Source organism: Anolis sagrei, chromosome 3 (assembly GCF_037176765.1).
Source record: "Anolis sagrei isolate rAnoSag1 chromosome 3, rAnoSag1.mat, whole genome shotgun sequence".
Taxonomy (NCBI): Eukaryota; Metazoa; Chordata; class Lepidosauria; order Squamata; family Dactyloidae; genus Anolis; species Anolis sagrei.
In genome coordinates this window covers 239,042,506-239,062,141 of record NC_090023.1, presented here as the reverse complement: position 1 = coordinate 239,062,141, position 19,636 = coordinate 239,042,506, and the positions used below count along the sequence as shown (strand labels likewise).

The window sequence follows — 19,636 nt, the reverse complement described above, 5'->3', positions numbered from 1 at the left end:
CCCCTGTGCGAAATTCGACGCTACAGAACACTGCAGTTTGGCGCCACCAGAATGGTGGGTGTTGTGCTTTAATGGCACACCAGTAATGCCCCCTTGGGCAGAGAAGGCCAAAGGGCTTGCAAAACTACAGCACTGTCTGCGTTCATTCTGCGATGCAGCCTTGCAAAACAACCGCTGGGTTCCATCGAACAAAAACTCCGAGGCGAGACTTCAACTGCGACGGTGGTGTTTCCAAAGCTTGGAAATCTCCAGCCCTCTGTTTCTGTTTCACGTTGTGGGTTTTTTCCGTGGTTGTTTGGGAAAAGGGAAAGCATGAAGGAAAGCGGGGAAGGGATCCGGGGAAAGCCTTGTGCGAGGCTCCCAGGTCGTGGAGGGGCGCCTCCGGCTTCTCTCTCTCCCTCCAGGCCTCTTTCGTGCTGCCTTCGCACCCCGCCTCTTGCCCTCGCCCGCCGCCCTTCGCCTGGGAGGCTCTGCATTCCCCGCCCTTCGCCAGGGAGGCTCCTTATCCCCCGCCCGAAGGGAGGCTGAGCATGCAAGGCGAGCCTTGGGGGCTGCGAAGGTGCTTCTTTCCGACTCCGGGGAGGGAACGGGCAAACTACAACTGGGAGAATTGGACATTAGGAAGAGCTTCTTGACGGTGAGAGTTGTTTGGCAGGGGGGCGGGCCCTCCTCTGGAGGTTTTAAAGCAACATTGGGATGGCGGTGTGTTCTTTCCTGGCCAGGGGCTGGGCTGGCTGGCTGCCCCTTTGGGCCTTCTCCCACTCTCGGATCCTACTATGACTCCTCAGGAAACCTCTCCAGTGGGTTTGTTCCTAAATTTCTTTCTAGCTAGTTTCCCCGAGGGAAGCTACTCAATCGGGGCATTACTGCCACCGTGGAGCCCCCGGTGGCGCAGTGGGTTAGACTCCTGTGCCAGCAGGACTGAAGACCAACAGGTCGCAGGTTCGAATTCGGGGAGAGCGCGGATGAGCTCCCTCTATCAGCTCCAGCTCCTCATGCGGGGAGATGAGAGAAGCCTCCTACAAGGATGGTAAAAACATCAAAACATCCGAGCATCTCCTGGGTAACCTCCTTGTAGACGGCCAGTTCTCTCAGACCAGAAGCGACTTACAGTTTCTCAAGTCGCTCCAGACAGGACAAGGAAGAAAAGCTGCCAATATAGGGTTAACATCACTCCCCTGCCCCTCCACCTCCACTTGTGTTTCTTTCCTGGATTAAAAGGGTTGTAGACCCCGCCTGGTGGGAAGGAGAGACCCTGGAGAATGTATGCAATTTGACACCACTGTCCATGCCTTGGCTTGATGCAGCAGGGTCCTGGTAACTGTAGTTTGTTGATGCAGGCGCTCCCTATGTCAGAGTAGAGGAAAGGCCTTGTAAAACTACATGACCTATGATTCCATAGTACTTTACTTACTTAGGCAATCCCTCATAGCTCAAGGATGATTGTCTTCCAGATATGGTGTTCTGGCAGCGGGTCCGTAGGTCGCTGTGGAGCACTATTCTTGATCTGCATGTTCTCCCACAGTGAGGACATCAGTTTCCAGATGGAAGGCGCTCCTGGTCAATATTGGCTTGATGTGCCTTTCTCTTGGCACGTTTCATCCTTTTGCCCTCCATTTGTGCCTCTTCGAGTTCTGCAGCACTGCTGGTCACAGCTGACCTCCAGTTAGAGTGCTCAAGAGGCAGGGTTTCCCACATCTTGGTGTCAATGCCACCGTTTTTGAGGTTGGCTTTAAACCCATCTTTAAATCTCTTTCCCTATCCACCAACATCCTGTTTCCTGTTCTTGAGTTCAGAGTAGAGTAACTGCTATGGGAGACAGTGATCAGGCATTCAGATAGTGTGGCCTGTCCAACGAAGTTGATGGCAGAAGAGCATTGCTTCAGTGCTGGTGGTCTTTGCTTCTTCCAGCACATTTTCTGCCTGTCTTCCCAAGAGAGTTGCAGGATTTTTTAAAGGCAGCACTGATAGAATTGTTCCAGGAGTTGTGTTTGATGTGTGTAGACAGTTCACGTTTCATAGATGTATAGCAGGGTTTGGAGGACAATGGCTTTATAAACAAGCACCTTGGTATCCCTGTGGATGTCCCAGTGCTCAAACACTCTTTGCTTCATTTAGAAAAATGCTGCACTTCTGGAGCTCAGGTGATGTTGTATTTCAGTGTCAATTTTGACTCTTGTGGAGAGGTGGCTGCCAAGGTAGTGAAAATGTTATGGTACTCCATAATATGGAGCAGTTGAACTGGCGCCAGAAGGCATTCTACCAATCTGCTACCAAGCACAGTCAAAGTGCTGGCTTTAGCCTATACAGTAAAGCCCTAAACCAGCGGTTCTCAACCTTATTTGCTATATTTATTTACTGCCCCTCTTAGCCTTGAGGTGACTCAGGGCTTCCTGATACCGCAACCCTGTAATACAGTTCATCATGTTGTGGTGACCCCGCAACCATAACATTATTTTTGTTGCTGCTTCATAACTGTGATTTTGCTACTGTTATGAATTGTCATGTTAATTTCTGATATGCAGGATGTATTTTCATTCCCTGGACCAAATTTGGTACAAATACCCAATACGGCCAAATTTGAATGCTGATGAAATTGGGGGGATGCTTTTGTAATTTGGGAGTTCCAGTTGCTGGGATTTATAGTTCACCTACAATCAAAGAGCATTCTGAACTTCACCAGTGATGGAATTAAACCAAACTTGGCTCCCAGAATGCCAATGACCAACAGACGGGTTTGGTGGGCATTGATCTTGAGTTTTGGCTCAAATATTGAGTATTTGTGCCAAGTTTGGATCTGGACCAAACTTGGCACAAATACTCAATATGCCCAAATGTGAACACTGGTGGAGTTTAAGGAAAATAGACCTTGACATTTGGCAGTTGTAGTTGCTGGGATTAATAGTTCACCTACAATCAAAGAGCACTCTGAACCCTGCACCAAACTTGGCACACTACCTACATGGCCAACATTGAATACTGGTGGGGTTGTGGGGGGGAACTGTTTTTGAATTCTGAGAGTTGCAGTTCATCAACACCAAAAAGAAAGAGAAGGACACTGGAGAGATCTTCAACCTTCTCTGCCAAACGGGTTCCTAAGACCATCAGAAATATGTATTTTCTTATGATCTTTGGCGACCCCTCTGAAACCCCTCTCATGCCCCCTTAGGGGTTCCTTCTGTCAGTTCCAGCTCCTTCTGTCAGTTCCAGCTCCCCATGCAGGGACATGAGAGAAGCCTCCCACAAGTATGGTAAAACATCAAAATATCTGAGTGTCCCCTGGACAACATCATTGCAGACAGCCAATTCTCTCACACCAGAAGTGACTTGCAGTTTCTCAAGTCGCTCCTGGCATGAAGAAAAATAATGGAAACCCTACTATTTGGAAAAGAGGGAGAAAGAGGGAAAGGTCTAATTCCCCATTAGAAACTTGCCTTCTACCTCATGCTGAAACAAAGAGCACAGCAGGGGGCAGAGCAGCCTATCAACCACCCCCACCAAGTCTGGTCTCTTCATGAGGGCCTTCACATCAACCCTCCAATGCCTTAGGCATTTCCTACCAGTTATGGGTGGGCCAACTTGGTTGCTTCCACTATATTGGCTATTGTTGCAAGTAATGACAGTGTGAATAAATTGTCAAAATTTGCTTGAGATGGTGCTTGCAGTTCTGGAGGGACTCATTTAATTTTTGCTTCTCGTAGACTTAGCATGGGGATTTGGTTAACCAGTTAAAATCCATGAGTAAAAATTTCAGGGGGGGGGGGTGGTTGAACCCCTCCCACCCCTTGGCTACAGCCTTTTCCAAAAGGCATTCATTCTACAGCAGGCATGGGCAAACTTGGGCCCTCCAGGTATTCTGAATAACCAGTAGGCTGTTAGGAATTGTGCAGTTGAAATCCAAAACACCTGAAGGGCCCAAGTTTGCCCATGCCTGTTCTACGGTGTAAATGCCTCTTTTCACAATCTGCAATGTATCTAAATAATTATCTGAATTAAAACAACAACTGGATCTGGGAAGCCAACATGATAGCAGTCAATAACAACGTTGCCATTTTCAGCTCTTGGCAGATTTTAGAATAAAAACAAGTTTACAAGGAAGGTTCTTTGGACAAACATTTATTATTCGATCTCACCAAAAGCAAAGTAAAAGCTAGGTCTGTTTCCCGCCAAAGCTGTGGTATTTCACCTATCCACCCCATAACCCCTCTTTCTTATCTATCCTAACAGTTACATTCCATTCCCACAGAACATGCAGCATCTCCCAGGTTTCTCTCTCCCCCCCCCCCCCCCCCTTTGTCCAGATGGCCCTTATTGGCCTCCAGTAATTCACTTCCAAACTGTCATAGAGTGGATGGGCAGCTTTGTTGACTTACGCTTGAACAGACACTTCCTGACAGCCATGAAGTTAGCAATGCACTGTTCCTGCTCCTGTTTTCTCTGGCCCCTTCTACACTGCCATACAATCCAGATTATCAAAGCAGACAATCAAAGCAGATGATCTGGATTTTAGATGGCAGTGTAAAAGAGGCCTCTTTCTCCTCTTCTTGTTGTCTGTCATATCACTTACCAGTTTCTGCTTCTATTGTTGAAAAATGCCAAACAGTGAAATTTTTTGATGTGGGTGGCAAGAGAGTTGCAAAAGTGAGCATTCAATTAAACACAGTCAATGAAAATGCTAACACCCCCTTCCCTCTATTTACAGGAACATTTATTTCAATTACATGGAAATAAACTGGTGAAATGATACTTCACACTTGGTTCCGGTATAATGTTTATGCTTCTCGGGCGACTTCTACACTGCCATATAAAATCCCAATTATCTGCTTTGAACTGAATTATATGGCAGTATAGACCATATAATTCACTTTAAAGCAGATAATGTAGATTATCTGTTTTGATAATCTGGATTATATGGCAGTGTAGAAGGACCCCAAATTCAGAGGCTTGTTCTCATAAATGGTTGTTTTTGTAGTCCCTAGAGCCCCTTCTACACTGCCATATAATACAGATCATCAAATCAGATAATCCACATTATCTGCTTTGAACTGGATTATATGAGTTTACACTGCCATATAATCCAGTTCAAAGCAGATAATCTGGATTTTGTATAGCAGTGCAGAAGGGGACCCAGGGGCCTTCCAGACAGCCATATAATGAAATATCAAGGCAGAAAATCCTACAATATCTGCTTTGACCTGGGGGCCCTTCCACACAGCCATATAACCCAGAATATCAAGGTGGGAAATCTGCTTTGAACTGGGTTATCTGAGTCCACACTGCCATATATTCCAGTTCAAAGCAGAAAATGTGGGATTTTATTCAGCTGTCTGGAAGGAGCCTGAGTCTGGCAATGTCAGGCTCAATGGCTACAGTTCAGTCAGTGCTACATCTTCTACCAAATACAGACAATATATTTTATGTCCCTTTTCTGAGCCACCAGTGTAGAATGATGGTCAGTACCGTTGTTTTCAACCACTTTATCTTAATGGACTTCTTAAAAAAGGCATGTTTCTCAAAGTATAATGGTAATAGTCCAATTTTTCAAATTTTTGTTCTCAGAAACAAGATGTCCCTTGGCTTGTCTGCTTTAAAATCAAACCTTGGCTTCTTTGCAAGGGAGATGCATGTGATACTGTACTGTACTGAATCAAACACATTTGTTTGATTTACAATAATGGACCAAAGTGCCTTGGAACCTCTGGGAACACATGTTTCAAAAGCAAATCACTCCATGTTGGTGACATGCAATTCAGAAACAGGAGTACCCTGGATGTAGTCCTTTTGTGTGCAGATTAAAATGTCATTGGCCCTCTGATGGGCTGCAAATTCAATACAACCAGTGGAATAAAATCTTCAGAGGGAAGTTTAGCAAACAAACAGTTACGTGCTCTGACAATTCCAACTTTTTAAACTTTTTGTCAGAGACTTCATAGAGGAGATGGAAAAATTTGGGATCATTCACAGAAAACATGACCATATTGTAACATATATTCTAATAAACAAAGTTTAAGATTTCAGTACTGGAACACAAGATCTTTAATGTCTGAAGACTATATTTACCTCATTTTTTTCTTTGCCACTTATCTACTTAGCTTGTTGGGATATCCTTTTCTTGTTCCACAAGCTCCCTGAACTTAACTAGAAAAACACTAGAAGATGTAACTAAAATTAAGGTGTGTACCCAAATTTGGTATTTTAGGCACATATTTATAATCCAGTTTATAACATATTATTGTTGTTGCTCAATATATTGCTGGTTCCTCTTTTATATGTAGTTTTTTTTTACTGTTTTATACTTTTTTTGTCGTGTCAGGAGCGACCTGAGAAACTGCAGGTCGCTTCTGGTGTGAGAGAATTGGCCGTCTGCAAGGACATTGCCCAGGGGACGCCCGGATTATTTGATGTTTTACCTTCCTTGTGGGAGGCTTCTCTCATGTCCCCACATGAGGAGCTGAAGCTGATAGAGGGAGCTCATCTGCCTCTCCCCAGATTCGAACCTGCGACCTGTCGGTCTTCAGTCCTGCCGGCACAGGGGTTTAACCCACTGCACCACCGGGGGCTCCACTGTTTTATACTGCATTTTATTGTACTTCTGTACTGTTCACCACGTTGGTAAACATGTTTTGTAACTGATGTTTACATTAATATAGATCAGTGGTTTTCAACCTGTGAGTCCCCAGATGTTTTGGCCTTCAATTCCCAGAAATCCTGACAGCTGGTAAACTTGCTGGGATTTCTGGGAGCTGTAGACCAAAACCCCTGGTTAACTGGACTAGATGAATAAATAAATACATATTTTTTATTTTTATTTCAGAAACAAGAGAAAATAAGACAAAGAAAATGGATTGTGAGTAACATTATATTTTTCTGTATCAGTTGTATACATTGTTTCCCCAGAGATCATCGGTAAAGGATTTCTTGCTTGTCCAACTTACTTTGGCTCTATTGTTCGTCTGAAACAAAAAGGTGCTTATTGTCGAAGGCTTTCATGGCTGGAATAATTGGGTTGTTGTAGGTTTTTCGGGCTACATGGCTATGTTCTAGAAGCATTCTCTCCTGACGTTTTGCCTGCATCTATGGCAAGCATCCTCAGAGGTTGTGAGGTCCTCACAACCTCTGAGGATGCTTGCCATAGATGCAGGTGAAATGTCAGGAGAGAATGCTTCTAGAACATGGACCTCACAGCCTCTTGAGGATGCTTGCCATAAGATGCAGGTGAAACGTCAGGAAGGAATGCTTCTAGAACATGGCCATATAGCCCGAAAAACCTACAACAACCCAAAAAGATGCTTAGCTTTAGTCTCAAGAGTCAACATGACTGCAACAATTTGAGCATTGGATTCTGGAGAAAATGTTTAATTCTTCACTTAGTCATAGAAACCTTGGATGAGTCACACCCTCCTAGCCTCAGAAAACCCCATGATAGACTCTCCTAAAGCTCACCAGACAGAAATGACTTGAAGGCATCAACAACAACAACAAGGAGCAGCAGTAGTTCCTTTAGTCTTCCCTGTAGAAGCAGCAGTTATATATATCTGTGTCTCTCCTGATGGTGTTAAGAGTATGATTTCCATTATTGCTCGAGGGCACAGTCAATGGTTAGAACCCTCTGAAGCTGTGGTCCAGCGGCATATGAAAAGCTACACTTTCCCAGTTCCTGGCACAGTATGATAAAACCCATCTGAACATCACAAAATTGTAGAGATCGACTTAATAGAGTGACACATACTAAGACAATTTTTCTTGGTGACAGATGTCCCAGGTCCCTGTCCAATAGGGTCCTTCAATCAATTAGCCTGCTTACCCTTTGCTTTCTTTTTATTGCTATTTTTCTATCCATTTATTTATATCCTAACACTACAGTGCTATGCACCCTTATCTTAGATTCGCACCATCAAACTCAGTAGTACTCCCATTAAAATAGACATGAGCAGGATTGCATTATACCAGGAATTATACATTTGCCTAACCCAGTAATCTCCAGTTGCCTTGGGCTACAGTTAACATAATCTCAAATTGGTGTGTCGCCAAGTTGGACTTCCCTAGTTTGTTACTCATAGTATTTGTAACGTAGTAGAAAGAGGAACAGTGTGAAATCATCTCCTAGAATTAAAATCAATGGCTTGTCTGGACTCCCTTTTTAATACTTCTGATCAGTGAGCTAAATGTATGAAATATGTGTTAATTCCAGTGTCACTAATGCTAAACTCTTTTAACTGATCAAGTAGCACAGAATTAAGATTTGGTGGTATACATCTACATTGAAAATGGCTATCCACATAACTCAGAACATCCCCATATGCACAGAATGACTTTTGAGTTCCATTCATTTCAGTGGGTCTATTCTAGTTATGGCAAATGTTTTATCTAACCTTAAGGGGACACCTGATGTTTAAGGATAATACATCATTCTTCTATTCTTTCAGCCAACAAATCTGCACCTGAACCACCACCTCCAGCATATTCAGGACCAGCGCCACCATATCCAGCTCCCCCTAACCAACAGGGATTTCCACCATATTCAGAACCGGCATCATCGTATCCAACTCCCACAAACCAACCAGGATTTCCACTGTATTCATCTAATGTAACTTCATATATATCAGGATCTGCTATTCCAGGTAGGCAGTTGGAAGGAGGGGGATATGTAGGATTTCTAATTTAATAAGAGAAGCACAGATTTATGAGGATCTGGGACTAGGCTTGTGCATTTTGGCTGAGCCTCAGTTCATTCCTGCAGGCTGGATACCAGTGGACCCTAAAAATGGATGGGTAGCCAGATAGCTGTTTTCAGTCCATAGCCAAAAAATACAGTTACATTGGTGGCAATGGGGAACTTACAAGGCTTTCCATTCCTGGGACCCTTTCCTTTTTTCCCTTCAAGGGAGCCTGGGTTTCAGCAATGTGGTTAAGGAAGCACCCTTCTTAGGAGCCTTTCCTTTTTCACTTCAAGAGGGTCTGGGTATCAGCAACAAGGTTAAAGAAGCACCCTTCCTGGGAGCCTTTCCTTTTTTCCTTCGAGGGAGCCTGGGTATCAGCAACAGGGTTAAGGAATTTTCCTATCCAGCCCATTATGGAGGGAATTCCCACAGACTCCTCTTCCATATCCTTCATTAAGACCTGGATTAAAAGCATCAGAGTTAAGATACCACTCTTTCTGCAATCCTTTCTCTTCTGATGACCGGGTTTAATATTTCTTAAAGTTTTTTCTATTTTAGAGGAGAGGTGCTGCAGGCGTGCACACTTTCTTTTCCTGCAACGTGCCACACAGCTTTCCAAGGCATTGTAAGAAAGACCAGGGAAGGAAGAGCAACAACCTGGAGCTGTCCTCCCTGAGCTTCCTTTAAAAACCACTCCCTTTTCTCTACTGCAGGCTTCAATCTCCTTTCTGATTTCTGCTTCGGGTTTAATGCTTCCTTAAAGCTGTTTCTACTTTCTACACTAGAGGAGAGGTAACTAGAAGATAATAGTTTTCAAATAATGAGGGTTTCCTTTTTGTTTGCAGGGATTAATAATTATTACTATCATTTAGAAGCATTTGAAGGAGAAGAAGGAAAGGAGAAAAAAGTTAAAAGGGTGACTCTTACAAGCCCCCAAATGCACACGTGCACCTCACCCACCTGTCCTGCATGTCCCCAACTCCCAGTCAGTCCCACTAAATAAAAAGAATCAAGAAAATAAAGGAAAATAGGGGAGGAGGAGCTGAGTTTGGCTGCCATATGATCCTGTTATGAACGGGAATCCATGATGGCTGGGCCTTGCCGTTATGGGCACCCAAATGAACTGAAGAAGCCAGATTGGCTGAAGGAAACAGCTAAAAACAGATCCGTGCTCAAGCCTATCTGGGACTGATAAACAGAAATTTCCAGTAACATTTATTTCATTTCCACAACATTTATTTCACCCTAGCCACCCCCTGCCATGCATTGCTGTGGCCCCAGTCTGTTTATATACGTTTTGTGTGCATGCATGCATGCATGTGTGTGTGTGTGTGTGTGTATATATTATATGTGGTTTTGTACAAGCATTATAATTTTTGTTTTTTGGCTTTTTAAGTCTCTTCTGCTGTGTTTGTCAGTCTTTTTATGAGTGACTAGCCATCCCCTGCCACGCGTTGCTGTAGCTCAGTCTGTGTATATGTGCTTCATGTGTGTATATGTGTGTATATATTTGTTTATATGTGTGTTTGCATGTGTGTGTGTGTGTGGTTTTGTGCATGCATTGTAATGTAGGGGTTTTTTTTGCTTTTAAGTAACTTTTGCTGTGTTTTTCAGTCTTTTTATGAATGTTGGTCACTCGTTGGCCTGATACGTGTACTGTGTCCAAATGTGGTATCAATTAGTCCAGTGGTTTTTGAGTTATGTTAATCCCCCAAATGAACATTACATTTTTATTTATATAGATTTTGTACAAACAGTAGCTCATGTTTTTATAACATACACATCTGCTGCATAACAGAATAAAATCCATTACTTTATTTTTGCAGGGTTTTCTGAGCTATAGTTCTACGTATATGCCCCCTAGTGGAACTTTCAGCCTTTCTTTAAGTACTAGAACTTTGTAAATGTTTGTGTGGTTGTCTGTGTGAGTGTGTGTGTAGGCTGAAATGGGCCTATTGTTTCTCCTTTTCTGCATTTGCTTTAAATCTTCTGCAAATTTAATGGGGTAGTTTGAAATACAGAAATAATGTGCACAAATGTTCAGAAAAGGGGCTTCTTTCTATATGTACATGTAAAACATTTATGTTACATTTTATCCGGTCAACTCTTCAAGCCCGATATCAACCTTGCAACAGTTCTAGAAATACATGAATGAAACTGAAAAATGCTAGCTTGCTTAAATACACATTAAGTAAATCCATATTCTAAAAGCAAAATCCTCATTACCTAAACCAAAGATAGACAACCCTTGTCCTCAAGATATTGTTGAACTGTAGATTCCATAATCTCACACAATTGTCTGTTCTTTAATGTTGCTCAAATTGCCACTAAAGCATATAGTTTTTATAGACATGTTGTAGTTAAACAAAACTGAAACCAAAGTATACCACATGGACATTTGACAGCATAGTCCTTCAACTATGTTTCTTCATTATGAACCAATCAGAACAACAAAATTTAAGAAAATGAATGGTGTATTCTTAAAACCTGGATATAAGTACCATAAGTGATAATATATGATAGGCTGTAGGTTGATAGGCTGTAGGTTACTGCACTGTACTATAATGTCTGCACTTTAGAAATATAAATTAATATATGGAGATGGCTGTGGAAAAGTATGGTTTCCTCCATGGGTTACTGTTAGACATTTAGCATATTCTAATTTGAATATATTATAATCTAAATATATTATATTTGATATATATGGGTGTGTGTGTGTAAGGTAGGTGATTAAGATAGTGTTATGTAAAATGCTAAATTCTTTACCAGTATAAGACATAAGCCTAGACTCTAAAATGGAGCACCTCTTGGAAATCATCTCTGGAGGGCTTTCCAGTCTTTGAGAGCAAGTATTTGGGATTGAAGTCACAAGTAAAGATTGAGACCATTCTTCTGATGGAAGCCACTAGACTCTGCCCCCTGCTTCATAAGAATATCATCTAACATTAATTTGGCTCTTCTGATCACTTTTACTTCCTGTTCTGTAACAGAAGAATAGTGAATTCAAAAACATCTTTGTATTCAATATGCAAAGAGATTTGGCAGCACTTTAGAGGCTAACTGATAGAATGAAGTTGGTATCATACACTTTTCTAAATGCATCTGAGGAAGTAGATTGAGTTTATTTAGTCTCTTTCTTAGTCTCTAAAGTGCTGCAAGATCCCTTTGCATACTGAAATGACACTTCATTCCTTATAAAGATGAAGTAGTACAGTTATTGACTCTGAGCTACACATCAGGAATTTGGAAGGCTTTCAACAAGTACCTTTCAGCTTTATTCTTCCCATCTGCACTCTGTGGAAATAAGAGTACTGAATATCCTTATAGATTTGTTGTAAGGATGACATGGAATCCCTGGAAGACATGAAATTACTATTCAGGTGTCTCATCCTTGCTGTTCAGTGTTTCTTCCTGCAAAAAAAGTTTTTCTTATCCCCAGCCATTTTTTTCAGTGTGGGGAATAGTTGCTCTAGATTGTATCAGTGCAGTACTTTATATGTTCTTATCTAAAGCTTACAGTGAAGTGACAGGGTAGAGATACATGGTGAAGTGTTGACCTTAAGCTATAAAACAGACCTTAATAAGACTCCCAGTGAGCTGTGTTCAGTAATGATTCTTTGGTCATATATATCAGAATCACTTCCTCACATTTGTTATGTGTTCTCTCTCTCCCCTTCTCCTTCTCCTCTGGATAGCACAAAGCAATACACCTTTCCGAGGTCCCCCAGTAGCATATGGAGCCATTCCATATCAAAATCAGCCTACTGTTGCTCCAGCTATAACTTGGATGCCAACTCCACCTATACCTCCCAAATGCCCTCCTGGCTTGGAATATTTAACTCAGGTATCTTCTTTTTTCATGTCTTTTTCTTCTTGGATAAAGAAATATAGAAAGAATATGCAGTGTAACTCTATACAAATCTAATCAGAATAAAGTTATATTGAATGCAGTGAGACTTTTCCCCAAGTTTGTAAGACCTGAGCAAGGCTACTGATGAAAGTGTGACTTGGATGTCTCTTGTTCGTGGGATTGCTGTAAGTTGACTTGACAGCTATTAACCACAACCACAACAACGTGTGTATAGGCTCAACATAAAAATCAAGACGATATTTTAGCAGTGGAAACAGCAAAGAAGTTACCTCCCATGAACCAACTGTGGTCATGTAAATGTTTATATCTTTGTTGGTTCCTGAAGCTCTCACTGAAAAATGATGAATAGAATAACTTTTTGGCTACAGACTTAATGAAATAACATAGATAATGGGTTATCAGATTATTTGATATGCTCTCCTTTTTTAGTATAACATGGTTTTCTTAATGGTAAACACTATTAGAGCCAGTGTGGCAGTTTGAGTATTCTACAAAGACTTTAGGATCCCAAGGTTCAAGTCCCAATTCATAGAAGTTTGCTTGTCATTCAACCAGAGAGTGGGGGAGGGAACGTAATTTTGTGTTCGGAAATTAAGACAGATGTTTTTATATAAAGAGAAGGAATTATTGTTTCTTGCCCATTCCAGAATGTTTAGTAGGGATAGGAAGACAAAGAGCCAACATGGTGTAGTGAGAACCCACTGGATGACCTTAGGTGAGTCAAGCACCTGTACCTTAGAAAAAATCAAGATAGGGTCACTTTAGGGTTGCCCAAGGCATACAACAGCAACAGGAAGGCAGACCCAAGACCTGGCACCACAGTGACCATGGGAGAAGGAAGAAGCTGAGTACAAACCTAGACTTCCTGGAGAGTCTATTACAACAACAAATAAATTAAGTATTGTAACTCTAACAGCTAAATTGTCCTTTCACCTGGAGTGGAAACCCTCAAAACTGGAAAATTATCACCCTCATCTTCTGCCCTGAAGATAATTAATGAAGAGTGGAGACTTGGGACCATGGTCTGGCAAGCCTATTGGATAGTCTTGGGCAAGTCACACTCAGTATACAAGAAAGGAAGCACCAAGCCTCTTTTGAATAACTCTTGTCAAGAAAATCTGATCTTTAGACCCAAAGCTACATAAGAACAACAAATTATAATGTATTCAGACAGTCTGTTTAATGGAACCTGCAGATACTTTGTTGTTGTTGTCAGTATGTCTTTAAATCGGTGTTTCTCAAACTGTGTTCCTCCAGATGTTTTGGACTTCAGCTCCCACAATTCTTAACAGCTGGCAAGCTAGCTGGGATTTCTGAGAGTTCAAAAAGTTCAAAAGTTCAAAACACCTGGAGGAGCATAGTTTGAGAAACTTCGCTTTAAGTCATTTCTGATCTATAGCAACTCTTAAGTTGAACTATCACAGGATTTTCTTGCCATAATTCCAGTGGTTCATAATCTTTGGCTATGTTGGCAAGTGTTGATGGGAATTGCAGTTCAAGAATAATTGGAGGATTCCCTACTATGTTATAATGAGTTACGTGGCACTGACATTTACCTACTTTTCTGGCAGTAGCATTCCAGTGTAAAATCTAGTTAAGAATACAATTTCTAGACTATTCTAGTTCATGTGCATTATGAAAAAATATTGAACCACAAAACATTAAATAATTATCTAAATGTAATTATTTGTTTCAGTTTTAGCATCTAAAATTATTTTTATTATTGTTGTAACAGATTGATCGGATATCCGTTCAACAGCAGATTGAGCTTTTGGAAAGTATGTATCTTCATATTTTATATGCTATATTCCTTTCCTGCATAGTCATTGGGGTTAGGAATGCATGACCCTATGAAAGTGGGGGGGGGGGGACATGAAAAAAAACCCCACTATATTTTTGACAGAGAAAATCTCTCTAGAAATGTCTAGGTTTGGTGGAGGTTGACCATAGTGTCATACTGGAAGATCTATAGATTCCTAAAGCATGTGTTTTCATCAGGGAATAATCAAATCCACAAAAGTTAAACCTGCTAATGTGGAGGGCCGGCTGTATGTGGCTCATAGGCCCATACAAATGTTAGACTTTATTATAAAAATGATGTCTAGAAAATGTATGCATTTGTTCTGCTTCCCTGTTATATATATGCTAAATAGTTGTGTTGGTTAGAGAAATATTGAATGATTATGCTATCTGGTCAATGAACTGGGTTCTTCAAAATGCAGATAATGCTGTAGGCATTTACACAACTATATGTTTTCATATACCATTGAAAACATAGAGTATTTCACAATCTTTAAAGGTGAAGTTGAATACTCCTACATAATATTAATAGTGGCAGATTAGGGATTAAAGCTTGAAGTTCTGATCTGAGTTGACATTATTAGCATTGATGAGAAGCATTTTGAAGAACTAGCTGGTTGTATGTAACTATCTTCCTCTTCAGTAATAAGTCGCCTTGAAACCTGCAACCGATATGAAGTCAAAAACTCTATGGGGCAGTGGATGTACTTGGCAGTTGAAGAAAATGATGACTACACTCTGAACTGCCATGGGTCATTGCGGTCATTCGTCATAAAGTTCCTTGATGGTTCAAACCAACCAGTAATGCAGTTGTCAAGAGACTGCAAGTGTTCCATTTGCTGCTTCCCTTGTATTTGCTGCTTGCAGGAGGTATAAAGCTTGTCTCTGATATCCTTTGCTTGTTTTATCTAAAGAAGTAGTAGTTGTTTTTAAGATAATGAATACTTTCTGAGGAATACTTTCTGTCAATATATAAAAACTTGGTTGTCAGTATTACTATTGAGATAGTTTTTGTTGCTAGAGTCTTCTGGCCATAGAAGTAGTTTGGAACCTATTATAGTAAGACACTCTCCCTTCTTTGTCATACAATGAAAGTTTATGGCTGTATTTGCACAACCCTTTTCATAGAATTTAAATGTCATGACTTCTTGCTAAGGAGTCCTTGAATTTGAAGCCTGTGTTAACTCTGTACTCCCCTGAATTTTATTTCATGTACTCCAATTGTCTGAAACCATGGATAGCAAATGGTATATTTTGATTATACTTAGGCAGTGGCAATATTTTTTGGAGTGTGAGAGTGTGAAACCACTGATACCAAATCCATGGATAAGGGAGATATATTTTAGATTATTTTATATTTTCCTTATTTCAGAGTAGGAAATATTTTTATGATTCCAGACTCACCATCAATAAAAAAGAGTTCCCAGAGTCACTGAGACATTGCAGTCTGGGTTTGGAGACGTGAGCATTCATATTCAGGTCCTGGTAGCGTTATCTTGAAAGTCTGGTCAGCTGTTTTGGGCTTCTTTGTATGGTGCAAAATTGCCTCCAATGGGATGGCAGCTTAGTTGATGGGGGTGGTCCCTCTTAATGTTCCTGAGGTTTTTATTCAACTCCACTCAAGGAGTAAGAAATTATGCTGTTGGAGTCTTTTTCAGGCTCCAACCTTTCCCATCTCACCCTCCTATTTACTGTTATGTAGGATATGTTTGTGTGTGTGTGGATCAGTATGACATGTTCCAAAACCATTAAATCTTTTTTTTGTAATTATGCATGAGACCAGGCCCAACTTGGGGGAAAAGTAGAATTGGAAGACCATTAGATCCACTTGCGGAGTCCCATGTGGGAATTTGGTAGTGTAGGCTGCTTAGGGCTGATTGGCCTAGTTTCATTCTCAGGTGGCAGGAGATCCACATAATAGGTCTTGCTCATAGAATAATAGAATCATAGAGTTGGAAGAGATCTCATGGGCCATGCCAAGAAGCAGGAATATTGCATTCAACGCACAATACACTATTGTGCTGTTTGTGTGTGTTATTGCAACATGTAGCCCATCCTTCCTAACTTAGTTGCTGGACCCACAGGGCAGATCAGATCCTTTCAGATGTTTTCATCTTTACAATACAATTTTGTGAATTCCTTTATCCCTATTTGTGTACCTTGTCAAAGTAATTGTGCTAATTATATGGTTTATTTTAAAGCTGGAAGTTCAAGCCCCTCTCGGCACAGTCATTGGATACATTAAGCAGAATTGGCATCCATGTCTGCCTAGATTTGCTCTCCAAAATGAGGCCAGGGAAAATGTACTTAAAATGGCAGGTCCTTGTGCTCCATGCAGCTGTTTCAAAGATATTGATTTTGAGGTGAGATAATTCTATTTTTTTAAAGTTGTACTTTATTGTTTATTAGCTAGATATTTTAAGATATATCGTATGTAACATAATATATATCTGCATACATGTGTGTTTTGTAGATTCCCTTTCTGTCTAAATTTGCTATCCAAAATGATATCAGGAAAGATATATATAAAATTGTAGGGACTTGTGTACAATGCAACTGCTAGAAGTATGTTCATGTCGATGTAAGCAAAAGCGAATTCTTCTCTTAGGTATCTTCTTGCCCCTGCTGCCATTTATGTTTTCCAGAAACCTGTATAATAAGACCTGCTCCCAAAGAGGGGGGCATTGTGTCGTGTTTCTATGATCAGGAGAGGCTCTTAAACATTTTTAAATAGTAAATAGTCTAGTGCTACCCTCATTGTCATGGTTAACATGCTCCTTCAGCTTTTAAGTCACAGATGTTAGCATTGTCACTGGTAGAGTAACTGCTAAGGATTTGCTGGCTCCAAAACTCTGACTTTTAAAGGTATGTTTGACATTTGAGCAATAGTTGTATACACAGGAAGTTCCTATATGTTGAATCGACATGGTCGGTTCTATTATCTTAGTATTATCTGTCAGGCTCTGATGCATGTGCAGAGTGCAAGGAAGCTTTATACCCAGTCTCTAAGTTCTCTAGGTGTTCAGGAAGAACCTGAAAGAACAGCAAACACAGCAGATAGCAAATCTCATTCCAAATTAGAAAGGCTTTTATATTGAAATTCAGCAGTGCAGACACAAACAGCTATATACTAGTGCACTCTCTTTCTCATCTCCTTTTCCACAGCAAGTTTCTTTATGCAGATCTCTTCTCTCCAGCATGCACAGACAAACACCGTCCAGGAGGATCATCAATCAATACATGGTGTCGGTCCTATTTTTATATATATCCACATGATGCAATGATACATTCATGGTTTCATTATTCAATACCTGATGCATACACACATTTCTGGTTACATCAGATACTTGCTTTGTCATCCTGACTCAGCAATTTATCATCTGTATGTTCTTCCATATTTTATCAAATCCTGACATTATCAACACTGACTGGCAGCAGAAGCACTCAATGATATTAGATAGCCTTGAACCTTTCTTGAATTTCTAGGGACAGAACTTAAGGAATTCCTCATTTAGTGTACACACTATGCCTATGAGATCTGATCTTTTATTATTTCTCAAAAAAATAGGTGAATACACAAGATGAGAAACCAATTGGAAGGATTACTAAGCAGTGGACTGGCTATGCAAGGGAGATGGCTACATCAGCCAGCAACTTTGAAATCGAGTTCCCATTGGATCTTGATGTTAAAATGAAAGCCCTAATACTTGGAGCATCAATCCTTGTGGTAAGTCTAATGATGCATAGACTTTACTGGTGGCACAATTATTTATTTATTTACCCTGTTTACACCCCACCTTTCTCAACCCCGAAGGGGACTCAAAGCAGTTTACATATAGAAAACCATTCAATGTCTTAAAAACAAATATACAATTAAAATAAACATTTAAATTGAAAATTAAAATTAATACATATTAAAACATTTAAACATTACAATCACTATTAAAATCACGCCATCCTCAATCATAATCCGAGGCCATTCTACAATTCATTGCACGTATTCCATATCTGTTAGTGCACTACAATTATTCTCCAAAGGCTTGATCTCAAAGTCACATTTTCACCTTCCTTCTGAAGGCCAGGAGGTAGGGGGCTGATCTAATGTCACTGGGGAGTGATTTCCACAGCTGAGAGGCCACCACTGAGAAGGCCCTGTCTCATCCCCACCAGTTGTGCCTGCAAAGGAGGCGGGACCGAGAGCAGGGCCTCGTTGGAGATGAATCCTGGCATTGTCACTTGCACAATCTAGTGTTAGGAATGTGACATAGATTCTGGTCTTCCTGCCACTGCTTTTTAATGTTGTTTTTTACTCTGATGTTTTTTTATTTGTTTAATTAGATTGTTGTTATAAGTTTATTATTTTTTAAATGTGTTTTTAGTTCGTAAACTATGTTGTGTTGGGCTTGATCCTGCTTATCAGCTGTTCCAAGTCCCTTCCAGGAGATGGTGGCAGGACATCAAAATAAAGTTATTATTACTATTACTATTCTTCGTCTTCTTCTTTGGGGAGCATTTTTACATTTGGCTGTTCATATCCATGGTTTCTGCCTCCTCAGATTTAACCACCCATGGTTTGAATATATCTCAAAAAAATCCTAAAAGCAGACTTTTTTTTAGCAAAGTTTATTGATTAGTCCACTGACCATATCAACATTTAAGACAAAAAGAAAAAGTACACAAATAGACAGTAATCATTATCTTAAGACTCCCGTAATAGTGACCTAACATACATTAAAACTTGATTAAGTTAAAGGGTAATTAAAAATATCATCATTAAAATGCTAAGGTAAAACTTCACACCACAAAAGTTAAAAATGAAAACAAAGGTTAAAATAGACCAGCTATTACAGAATCCCAATCCAGTTCAAATATCTGCTTCACCCCTACAGTTTACCCCAGTGCCTCCAGATACGCAGTTCTCAGCTGTGTTGCTTTATGATGCCATTTGGTGTGTTATCTTAGCATTCTGGCCAGCCATTAAGAATGTAGTTTTGATATGGGGATCCCAGTGATCCCCATATCTGTGTAATCAATGGTCCGAGGTGTTGATTTCTCTCTTTCTTGTACAAAATACAACTAAACAGTACATGTGTAATATCCTCTACTTCTGTCATCCCACAGATACAGAATCATTCATTATATGGAACCTTCCATGTTTAACCATTGTATCTACCTTTTCAAATCTGGTTATTATTTATTTAGTAAAGATTGTCCCCTGACATTAAGTCCAGTCATGTCTGACTGGGGTGTGGTGCTCATCTCCATTTCTAAGCCGAAGACCCAGCGTTGTCCATAGACACCTCCA

The 19,636-nt window shown here is 40.6% G+C and overlaps 1 protein-coding gene across 1 annotated transcript in view; it reads left to right on the top strand.

Annotated features, from left to right (window-relative positions):
* Positions 1-471: 471 nt before the first annotated feature.
* LOC132770622 (phospholipid scramblase 1-like) overlaps positions 472-19,636 on the top strand; it is a 23,251-nt gene continuing 4,086 nt past the window's right edge. Inside the window, exons 1-8 of the mRNA XM_060767764.2 lie at positions 472-637; positions 6,815-6,847; positions 8,427-8,621; positions 12,356-12,504; positions 14,267-14,309; positions 14,975-15,201; positions 16,533-16,694; positions 17,900-18,058. Coding sequence (XP_060623747.2) covers positions 6,841-6,847; positions 8,427-8,621; positions 12,356-12,504; positions 14,267-14,309; positions 14,975-15,201; positions 16,533-16,694; positions 17,900-18,058 — 942 coding nt within the window. The 5' untranslated portion in view covers positions 472-637; positions 6,815-6,840. The remainder of the gene's footprint in view (positions 638-6,814; positions 6,848-8,426; positions 8,622-12,355; positions 12,505-14,266; positions 14,310-14,974; positions 15,202-16,532; positions 16,695-17,899; positions 18,059-19,636) is intronic.